The 11949-nt window shown below is 42.0% G+C and overlaps 1 protein-coding gene across 1 annotated transcript in view; it reads right to left on the bottom strand.

Annotated features, from left to right (window-relative positions):
• Positions 1–576: 576 nt before the first annotated feature.
• fam155a (family with sequence similarity 155 member A) overlaps positions 577–11949 on the bottom strand; it is a 30253-nt gene continuing 18880 nt past the window's right edge. Inside the window, exons 2-3 of the mRNA XM_034864512.1 lie at positions 5208–5379; positions 577–2818 (exon numbers count right to left, since the gene is read on the bottom strand). Of these exons, the coding sequence (XP_034720403.1) occupies positions 2526–2818; positions 5208–5379 (465 nt within the window). The 3' untranslated portion in view covers positions 577–2525. The remainder of the gene's footprint in view (positions 2819–5207; positions 5380–11949) is intronic.

Below are 11949 nucleotides of genomic sequence, written 5' to 3'. Positions count from 1 at the left end.
GTGTGTGTGTGTGTGTGTGTGTGTGTGTGTGTGTGTGTGTGTGTGTGTGTGAAGAGCAAACTGATGGTTGTTAAGTGATGTGAGGTGAGGTAAGGTCGAGCTGTTACTGGGGATCATATCGAGGCAACCAGGATGGAGGACAAAAAAACTGCTTCATTAAAGAGATTTAGCGTCCTTAGCTTTCATTTTTGGTGTATCAATAGTTGCGTGGTATCAGATTTTAATATTGGATAAATCTCTTTTTTTCTGTCCAATCTCTCAGTGCATTCCTAGCTAAAAAAAAAGAGGAGTTTAAGGTATTCTTAATCCCTGCGCAACCTGTCCTTGTGTCAATGTGCACTTCAAAAACAGAAAAAAAATGGGATGGATCAGCCCTTGAAAACTCCTTACACTCCTCGCACGCTGACACTGACACTGACACAGCCCTTTGCTAGTCTGTGAGAGATAGCGGTTGATCAGCTCGTCTAAGGGTATATTTAAGAGTCGACGGACTGACTGATTGATTGATTGGCTGTCTGGTCACTTGCACCTACTCAACGATACAGAAAAACTGAGGCGACAGTAGTGAAGATGCCACAAAGTAACACACTAACAGCCACTGTTTTATTTTCTATTGCCTCCATTGCCAGTTTCTGCCTCGCTGGGGGTACGCAGCAGAGAGGCACTCAAAGATCTGGGGCCTCATTTATCATACCGAGCGTAGAACAACTTTGAAACGTGTGTGTAGGAACTGTTTATCAAAGTAAAAATAAAATAAAAAAAGAAGTCAGCGGGCAACAGATTTGTGCTGTTGCTGGTCTTATTTCACCTTACATTACAATATGTCATACAACGTCCATTATTTTCACTGTTAATTTGTTGCCATAGGACTCGTCGCCACAATTCCTCAACATTTTCTTACCATCCAAACGTAATGTGTTGGGTTAACAGAATGTTGTGTGTAAGCTTGTGACGACTGACTATCGACAAGTGACAAGAGGATTGCTGATTGTTATTCCCTGCCGATATTAAGGAACTACTCTGTATATAGAAAATAAACTCTAAAATCTGCTCCCTACATTACGTTACATTCACAGGAGATTTTTTTTAGTGGAGTGAGCCATGCGTGGCCCCGTCTCTTTTCCCCGCTCCCCCATCTTTGTGTGCCGGGTATATTTAATTTGTTACTGACTTTGCCTCGACAAAGTTGGCGAGAGAGGTGGTGATGGAGGCCGACGGCGCTGTATTCTAAACTACGTCAACTTTTGAGTGATCCAATCCCATCTGTAGGATCTGATTTTAACCCCTCTCTGTGTGCAACCCCTCGTAACTAAGCTAAACCGGAAACTAAAGATGCTCTAACTTCCGTTTTACTGTGACTTTAATGTAATTCCACTCCAACGGTTTGGTGTTTCCAAAGAACAACTGAAAAGCAGAAGAAAAAACTGATCAGTCGGATTCTGTGTGTAGAAACGAGTGAACACGCGGTTGATAAATGAGGCCTCTAGCGTTTTGGCATCATGCAACTGTTCTCTAGTGTCCCTGGGTTGTCCCTGCAGACTCGTGTACGACTACTCTAAATGCTCTCTGCGGCGCTGAGACGAGTCACTGGTCCGCCTGTCTGCAACACAGACACTACCGTATGAGGTAAACTGAACACTTTAGAAACCAGAGAACACCACTTCCTGTCCAGGAGCGCTGCATGGTGGTGACTAAGCTCAGCCATAACTGCAATCATCAGCTGAACCGTCACCACCTTTGCCACTTTATCACTCCTAACTTGCTCAATGGCCCAACAAGTTAGAAGAGAAAGCGAGCCAGCCTTAGAGCACTTAAGGTCCTAAAACGTGTAGGCATGTACCGTCGTAAGGGGTTGAGAAAAGGTCTAGTGGGACAAAATACAAGCTGAACAGCAGAATATAGAAGAATCACATACATTTTGTTTTCAGGGAAACAAGACCCACATGAATGATGGATGAGCTGGTCCTGACAGGCCCTCGAGCAACATCACATACAAGGTAGTAAGAAGATGCCTCTAAGGTGATGGAGAGTAGGAAGTGGAACACAGTTGATATGTCAAAACATTCTGGCACCTGAAAGAAATGCAGCAAAAATCTAAAGGTAATGATGAGTGAGAGCGTACACTTCATCAATGTCCGTTTTTCCTCTGACGTGCCATCCATACAAGCCGAAAACGCCAGGGAGGGAGGCAGGGAGGGAGGGAGGGAGGGAAGGAGAGGAGGGACAATATGCTAGAAAACATTTGGATAGATTAGAAACAATGAGCAGGTTTCAAGTGGCAAGAGGTCAGTTCTTTAGGGGGTCGGTTCTCAAACATCTCCGTTCGGCCGATGTCCAATCCCAGCACCCTCAGCTCCAGTTAAAACCCTCCCACTTCCTGTGGTTGATGGTTCATCAGCGGGCAGATTGTAGAGGCCTCTCCAGCACGTCTCGCCAGATGTGTCCCTGGCAGCCATGACATTGTAAAAGCCATAATCTTCTCCAGCGACATCACACTTTTCAAGCACCAAATTCAACCCCAAAGTTCACTCCTCATTAGAAGCACTCTCCTCTGGCGAGAAAATGGTAGCCACGCCCACCAACGTAGAATTATGGGAGGCTGAAATGATGATGACAGTGTGTAGGAGGACGAGGGCCAGCAGGCAGATCTTCAGTCGCCCGCTGCACAGTCTCTGGGTGGCAGCGGAGGTGACCGAGGCCCCCTCGGGCTGGCAGGAAGAAGCAGTCCTTTTTACTGTCCCGCCTGAAGGGTTGTCCATTTTGGAGTCCCATCGGACATCGCAGCACTCACTGTCTGACAGATGATCTGCCAAGATCCCTGCAAAAGATTTGACACCAGAGAAAAATGCTTACTTTTAAATAACCAATGTAAAGGGGACTTGGTTTGCTGACACTAGGGAAAAAATAATTTCTGAGTGAAGTTGAAACATTTATATCACCTCATGATATGTATATAGCATAGAGGACTTGTTAATATAGGTCCAGTAAAAGGCCATTCTCAGCCTGGTATATAACTAAGCTGACAGAGTAAAGGTATAATCTCATACAGCCCGTCTTCAGGAGAAATGTTAGGATTGAATAGAAGTAGGGCATCCGATGAGGCCTGAAAAACTGCTCCAGTTCAGTTAAAAACAGCATCTGTTAAGCCAACAATCTAATTTGCATTGAATCGTTTTATTGCAGTGCAGTGACGGTTTTCTCATCAACTTCCTTCTGGACTTGCTCCAGGACACAGCGGCCCAGGGCTGTGTCCTCAGCCCCCTCCTGTGTTATCTCTACATCTACGACTGCACGCTGACGCTGCCTTCAAAACACCAGCGTGAAGTTTGCGGCCGACACAGCAGCGGCGGCGACGACACTGCCTGTAGGGAGTAGGTCAACACCGTGGAACAGAGGTACCAGGAAGAGGCACAGCGGTGGAAATAGTTGACACATTGGAATACCTGGGGGTAATTATCTACAAGGACCTGACATGGACCACCCATACTGCAACTGTCATTGAAAAAGGCACAACAGCATCTGTCCTGTGTCATATTCATTCAGTTTGCAATAGTCACTGTTTTGTAAATAGGCCTTGAATCATATCGGTTGATGACTCTGGGAGTCTTAACTTGCCAGCGTGTAAAAGGTGCTGTCAGTGCACCACACTCACCTGCACAGGGAAAACTAGACTGCTGAGGGCAAACTTGGCTTAGTTCTCACTAAGACTCATGGAGTGGAAGGATGGTGAGAGCCGGTTTAGGACTGGCTGACCTGATGTGAAAAAAAGCTTATTTCCAGACTAAAAGAAACCATCAGGAATATAGAAAAAGGGAATAATATAGTGTTGAGTTTTGCCAGTACTACTAAATTTTAGATCATGTAATCTAACATAAACCTTAATCTATTAGTGGAATAATAATTTTCACCATCGCCGTCCATTACACACAATAGTAGTGAAATTAGAAATTTCCAATTCATGGCACACATAAAATAATGGATATTCCAGCTTTACTATTTTATAATTAAGAATAAAATAATAGATACATAAAAGGATAAACTGAAATTACAATATAGGCCAACTATAGGGTTTTTTAAACTTTTTGCTAAATTGAAAAAGGAAACAACATTAACATTTCATCTGTAATAGCTGTAACTCATTATCATTCCTATTCTGTGTTTCTCATAGCTGACATATTGGTCGTATCAGTAGGGGTAGGAAAGAACTGATACAGCACAGTATCAGTATCAACAAGTATCCCCATTTTATTATATGGTGTTGGTCAGTTTGTCTGCTCGACAAACAAAATTTAAAGGGAGAGGAAGAAAAAGAGATGACAAAGTCTTCCTTAGGGGACATTATTTGAAGTTGGAAAAAAGGTAATAAATTACAAAATACTGCATAATATCGTAATATGTTTTAAAATCGCAATAAGATGGTATGGTGACATTAAGTATAATAATATACTGTTGTCGGGCCTCGGGTGTTTCCCACCCCTACCTATCAGCTAGTTGTTGTGCATTATATGTGATCCATTTTTTTTATTATTAGCAATCTTGGGAGGGTGAGTACTAATAAATAGACGCGCCCTCCTGGAGAGGGCCTTTCCTGTTAGAACACCCTCCATTCCAAAAACGTCCCCTTCCCCCACTAATCATTGATCTAAAGTCCCCTAGTTCCATAACATGTTGTTGACCCAACATCATGTCTAGCTCAGGTCCAGGTCAACCTGGGCAGTGGTCTGATCACCAGTGTGGCTGTGTTGATGCTGTTGTTATGGTGATTAGATTCCAGATAACTTGTTTTCTTGGCACACAGACAGCGTCTGGTCCTCCGAGTCAGAGTCCTTGGTGATTACTACCGTTAAAACTGCAGTAAATACTGAGAGACGGGTCAAATTCAGTTGTTAAAATGTCCTTGTCTGAGCTTGGCTGTGCTCAAACACACCACTAGATGTCATCAGAAAGCCTTTAGAAACCCTGTCTCCCTGTTTTCCTGGAGGAACACCATCCAGTAAATATGGAGACACACATTGTGCATGAATTACTACTGTGCATGCTTTTGCAAAACGCTGTTCACTGACATAAATTAAACAAGGATTAGGTTTTCTCCGAGGCAGTAGAGAATGCAAGGCCACACAAACACCCACACATGCAAACATATCAGCACTTATCTGCTGCTGCTGCTGTAAACGGGAAGTAACATTGGACAGTGAGTGTGTATTAACCTGTGCAGATGAAGCTGGGACTGCCGCCGTGGATCAGGTCGTCGTTGTCGGGCAGGATGAACGGACAGCTCTGCTGGACTTCCAGACAGTACTGGTGGCACGGTACCTTCCTCTGACAGGACAGCTGGGTGGTGGGGAAATACTGAGCGCACAACCAGGGCTTATATGCTGTCTGAGGAGGAAGAAGAAGAGGAGAGGACATTAATATATGCTGGTTCATGATTCACTTGAGGAACGGTGAAAGTTGTTTGGCTCTGCTGGCTCTTAGGCTTCCCTCTGTTAACAATAGATGTGTACAACCCAACACATTGAGCTGTAAAGTTGTAAAGCTGTAAAAACCACTGAGCATCACAGACACTTTTCCAAAATGGATACCAAGACACTTCATGCATTAATGAAAGCTCAGGAGATATTAACCAAGGCAAGTCTGTTAGCAGAGCCTCTGGAATATTGAATCAATCTAACTGCAGAGCAGTAGCAAACAGAAAGTAAATCAAATATAGTGTATTGATTTGCTCATTTATGGGCTATGGATTATGAGAGGCCGCTGCAGCAGGTAGTAGATGTAGAACATTTTCCAATAACCTTTACTATAATAAAGGCCCTTTAACACCAGACTTGGGCTGCAACTAACTAACAATTAACATGCTGGCTATTTTCTCAATTAATTAATTAACATTTGGTATACAAAATGGCAGAAGACAGCGAAAAATGCAACTCAAATTGTGTTGTGGTGGTCATCAAATTCAAGTTATTGTCCTCTCCCAAATTATATTTGCTGTAGTTCAGTGGGAGGCAGAATGTAATACAAAATGCACAGATGTATGTGCATAAGGAGACAGATGGTGACATGTAATAGGCAAAGCCCCAGGCTTGGAAAGCTTAGCAAAACAAAATGAACCAAGGGCAAATCACAGTCTGGATTCATTCTCATTTTTAGCTATTTTGTCGAGTGCTTTCGGGATTGACTGGGATGATGAAGTTACAGCAAAAAGCAAAGGCAATCCAAGCTACAAAGACTGTAATCAGTTGTGTTATGAACCCCCCTCCTTTAAAACTCTGTCTGGTTAGGTTATAAATGGGCAATGTGAACCTAAATAAAGTTTACACAAAGGGCTAAAAGCAACAACAACAAAAAGCAACAACCCAAATCTTGGATCAGATAAAAACACTTTTTAGTTTAGTGGGTGTCTATACCAATATTTTTAATCATGTACTGTACACATGACATAAACAATTTCTTTATGATAAGGCCCCCTCTATTGCTTATAATAATTAAAACAAAAACCTGGGCCCCTTGTTAACTTCCTGTCAGTTGATGTCATTTACATCCACTGCAACAGTAATGAACTTGGGGCCATTTAAAGTGTTTATGTTTATATCTGTGGAAAGGTCTGGAACACTGGGACATTTTCAGCTGAAAGAATTGTTGCAGCTACTAGGCGTAACTGGACCTTTAACTTAACTGGACCTTAAATTAACGTTTGGCAACAAACACAAATACAACAATTATATGCTTCCATTTATGAAAAATGAGGCCAAACTATTAAATAACGTAGCTGTTAGAGCATGGAAAAGTCTGAACTACTGAACTGTAAAAACATGAAATGAAGTAGTGTGTGAAGCGGGCTAGCCTGTGTCTTGAGTATTAGACCTACATGTATACTATTTGATTCTACAGCCATGCTAGAAGCTTTGTGGGGCTGGACTTTGGCCCAGTGGTGATAACATGCTCATAACAACAAAGCTAGTCTGCTGTTTTTTAGCAGCTTTGATGTTTAACATGTTCACCGTCTTGGTATAGCATGTTAGCATGCTAACATTGGCTGATTAGCAACAACATTGCACAAATGAGACTTCTAATTAAAAAATATATAACGAATTACCACAAAGTGTTTTAGTGCTTGTTAGCCGCATTTGCCAGAGCTAAACTGCAAGAATGGCCAAAAAGTCACCAACTATATAACTAATTTATTTTTCTGTATTAATGTATCCTTCATTAACCACTATTACGGTTTCTATTTCAATGCAAGCTACAGAAAACGTATGCCTTTGCACAAACACATCTTTGTATTTTTGTTCTGAAGTTTGTGGCTACCTATTGGCCGACAGATATACACAGATATATGTGTCATGGCTAACGGCTGTCTGTTGGAGGACACATCCTCTGTGCTGGAGAGCTACGGTGAGACAATTTCATGTTTTCACCCACATGAAGGAGTGAACATGTCATTCTGGGTAATCCACCAGTAGATATTCATGTGCAACCCACACACAAGGTTACTGTATTGTCAACATCAGGAACTTGGACTGCTTACGTAATCCTATCAGTCGACTGTTTCTCCTGTAACCGGATGGCAACACATTATGTCACCCATTGTCTTGCAGAAAATTAGTAAGATGAGCCAGGGAAAGGTCTGTCCATTAAATAATAGAGGAAATGTGCTGCTATTAAGTGATGGAGGATGTTAAGAGAGTCATTTGCCTACCTGACACATAGGGGTACAACAGCCATTTCCAAGTCATGAATCACAGACAAAACAAGCCATTAGTGGCAATCAGGTAATTTTCAAGAGGGAGAATATTAAAAGGTTCAGCACTGAGAGAGTTTGACTCATACAAAAGACATATTTTGCAAGAAACATGTGTTGTTTAAAAGCATTTGAAAACTTAGGTTCATACCCTAAGTGGCTATTTCTTTACAAATTAAATATTCTCAACTAGATGCAACAATCAAAGTAAAAATGTCTTAGCTATTATTTATTAAGAGTTTACATAAACTCATTAAAGAAAGGACAAAAATACAAATACAGAAATCTCTCATGTGAAATAACTGCTCAAACTTTTCCAAAAATGTCAGACCTCATCGTTATTAGTTTGCAGATAATTGAGAAAATAGGGTTTTAAGGCTTCTAAAGTAATAGTATGAGATCTTATGGAAACACACCTTTTGTTTTGCAGTTAAAAACCTTTTTTGTCACAGAAACAAGCCGACCTTTCCTGTTTGTTGCTAACATTTAGCTTGTACATTGATAGCCACATACAGAAACATCACAACAAACCCAAAACCAAAGAAGAGTCACAGTAGGGAAAACACAGCACACAGTTAATTATCCCCTGTGTTATTTAACCACAGAGAAACATCTATAGCTGGAGCTGGGGTAGTTAACCGTTATTGTGGTTTCCCAGTGCCATGGATGTTTGGTTAAATTACATTCAGGAACTCCACAACACTTCAGTGGTAAATGTGCCCTTCCTCCAACCTCCACTGCATGTTCAAATCCTGAGAATTCACATGGAGGTCTGATTTAGGCCTGCACGATATTGGAAAAAACTACCATTGCAATATATTGCAATATGAAAAAAGAAAAAGTAATTTTTAAAAGATGACATAAATAGCTCTATTTGGAAATAATAAATCATTCTTGACTACTGTGACGATTTTCTAGGGGAGTTCATCTACATAGAAGATAAAAATGAAAAGGTTTTCTAATGTGAACCATTCTTTGTTGAACTTTAATGCTCTACCAACACCAAAGCATGTAAGTGCTGTGACTAACGTTACTCTTCTAAAGTGATTTTGAGGGAAATTAGATATGGGCACCATTGTATTCATATAGTACTATCAATCCAGGCTAAAGGGCATGACAGTGACTGCATGTTGCTTCCTCTAAATTTCAGGTTGTGGTCGACTAGGGGCCAGCTTGTTAGTTTGATAAATTGATCAGACCTGCATGTCACGTGCACTAGCAACAAACTCTGTGGATCCAAGAACAATTAAATTAGTGGAAATTATGTTAGATCAGACCCAGACTTCTGTAGTAGATTAGTGTGCCGGTGTTTCCAGTGTCGCGGCTCCGAACCGTAACGTTAGTTGGGACAGACGGACCCCTTGGTTCTTCAGGCTAACTGTTTAAGCTTTAGCCTGGCTGGTAGCAGCTTTCTGCCTGTTTCTTCAGGCCAACTATATAAGCTTTAGCCTGGCTGGTAGCAGCTTTCTGCTTGTTCCTTTAGGCTAACTTTATAAGCTTTAGCCTGCTTTCTGCGGGGGGAAATGGCCGCGAGACATTGTGATTATGTTGCATTAATCAGGTGATTTATTTTGTATTTTCAGCGAACATGAAACACTGACTGCTGTAGCTTCACTGACTACCCATTGAAAACTATGTGCATCACTGTGTCAACAGCAGCTGCTGCCTACGGGACTTTTCTACACACGGAGAGCCTCACTTCCCATAATATTAAACCCGTCGGACTAAAGTCACACACACACACACACACACACGTTGCTCACATGGCTACCTGTCTCAAAGGGGAAGGGTCAGTCGGTAATAATCATGTAAAAGGAGAAGGGTGAAAGTTCACTTTTCTATTAAACAGCAAAAAAAAATTGTGTCAAAATTTGCAGCGTCCTGCGATGTGATCGTCGATGCTAAAACACAATATCGTTCAGCCAAGAGCCAAAGAGATGTCTTTCTCTATCACTCTGGTTCAGCCCTAGTCTGATTTGGGTCCTGTTTAGACCGAGATACAAAGATAACAAACACTGCACAAGCAATTATAATAATTATAATAATTTGATTATGGTGATGGTGATGAGAATGATAATGATGGGAACAGTGTGGACCAGAATGCTTTGCAAAATCAAATATATTCCAGACACGTATGACTTCCTGTTCATACAGTATGAGTGTGGAATAAACTGTACTGTAGTGGTTAAATCCTCTAAACTGTTTTCCAGGAAATACACTCATCCGCCAACAAAAAAAAGGTCAGGGCTGTCGGACTGGGGGGGGGTTGGGAACTGAGCACCAAGGGCCCTCATGTGAGGAAGGCCCAAAAAGATGGTAGAATAAATAGCTGTGAATGTGGGGAGGGGCCCACAGAAAATGCCCTTCAACAGGGCCCAGGACTTTGTGCTACGCCCCTGCTCACGGTGCAATGTTAACAAGGTTTCTCTGTGGATATTCTGTCTTAAGAAACATGTTCATTCAAACGGTAGCTACTACACTTCTTTGTATGTTTGAAGGTAATTTGGATAAATCACACCGACAGTTTAATTCCCATGGTCCTCTGCTTTTGGCAGCAGTGATCTTGCAATAATGGGTCTCTACAGCTGAATGTGTGGAGGAGAAACTGGCTCGAGGCCAAGATGAAATCACCCAGATCATCGATTACATGTGTGTTTTAAGAGTTTGGGGTATTCTGTGGTGGTCAGAGGTGTTAAATCCATGACCGGGGATTTTCAGTGTGGCGACTTCCTGTCTGCATAAACGAGTGTTGTTAAATACGCGATGATTTAGCATAAATTCTTGCCAGCCGTGAGATAATCTGTCTAGGGATGCTGCGGCTATCAAAAGAGAACCAAAACAATACGATACGCAGTCAGACAGGAAATCTGGGTCCTCCTGAAGATGTATGCTGGCAGTTGCCAAGGTAACAGCTTTTTCTGCTTTTCATTAGAGCTCTGTGGGTACTGCCCCACTCTCTGTTGGTTTTCTTGTTTGTGTGCACATGTTTAAGCGTGCAACCGTGTGTGCGCGCGTAAATGTTTGCGTGCGTGTGCTCAGCGTGAAAAGGGAAGCGTATGAGAGCAAATTGAGTTAGTCAGGAAGCAGGCCTGGAGTCTGATTTGATCAGCCTAATGTGTGATCAGTGTGAATGGAACCTGGCACTCAAAAAGCCTCCGTCGCCATGCAGCTTAGTCGGCTTCAAACAATGTACTGAAGCCCAGAGACACAGACAGGAAAGACACCAAGCTGGCGACCATTTCCACCGGGGCTTTATGCCTGCAGCTCATTTCAGCCCCGACCTGGTCCTTTGTACCCCCCCCCCCTCCAGATGTAGGATCGGCCAACATTTCAAATCTTAGATTCCAAAGATGAAATCAATACGGCCCTGATGTTTTGGATATCTGCGCAAAAGATGTAAAACACACCAATAAGACATTTTCTGCTAGTGCTTACATGCAAATCTTTTGAAGCCTAAAAATATCATTCGAAAAATTAAGATTCAAACACTGACAACACTTTGGCAGATAAGTGTCAGCGGCGCTGGCATCTGAATTTCACCACGGTGATTATAACTATTATATAAGAGGCAGACTGTGGAGCAAGTCATGGACTGCTTCAGATTTTCCGTATGCATATCGTCCTCTTCCCAGCCAGGACACATTATTCAGAACTTCAGATAAATAACTCTTGGTTTGCAGTATAAATTACTTTTTCTTTAATATTTTGTTAATTAACTTTAACTCCTTAATATCAGCCCTTGATATTGTTTTGCCAAAAACACAACAAAAACCTCAGACTTTCATCCAATCTGAACTAGGGCAAGGAAATGTAAGGAAATATAAAGTAAAGTGACACTGCAGCTGTTATAAAAAGGATAAAAACGTTTCGGGACATATTTGGGGAAACAGCGTCTACGTTTCAAGCAGTAAAGGGAAGCGAGTTGACCTAGCTGGAGTGGAAGCTGCTTACTACAACTTGAAAGTGAAAGCTAGTCAGCCTAGCTCGGTAATGGTAGGTCAGATTGCCACTTGACAGTACTTTTTATTCATGTTAACCAAACACCTGCTAAGTCATCGACAGCTCCCACACACTCTGTAATGTTGGAGCCAGTGTTAGCTGTCTCTCTTTCATGGTTTCAACTGAAGTGATGACAAATGACCAGATTGTCAAAACACACAGCAATGAGTAAGTCGACCTGTAGCCTATTGTATGGAGTCACCGGGTAAGGT

This window comes from Etheostoma cragini, chromosome 24, assembly GCF_013103735.1.
Source record: "Etheostoma cragini isolate CJK2018 chromosome 24, CSU_Ecrag_1.0, whole genome shotgun sequence".
NCBI classification, from domain to species: domain Eukaryota; kingdom Metazoa; phylum Chordata; class Actinopteri; order Perciformes; family Percidae; genus Etheostoma; species Etheostoma cragini.
Note: the sequence above shows the minus strand (reverse complement) of the source record. Positions and strands in the feature narration are given on the sequence as shown.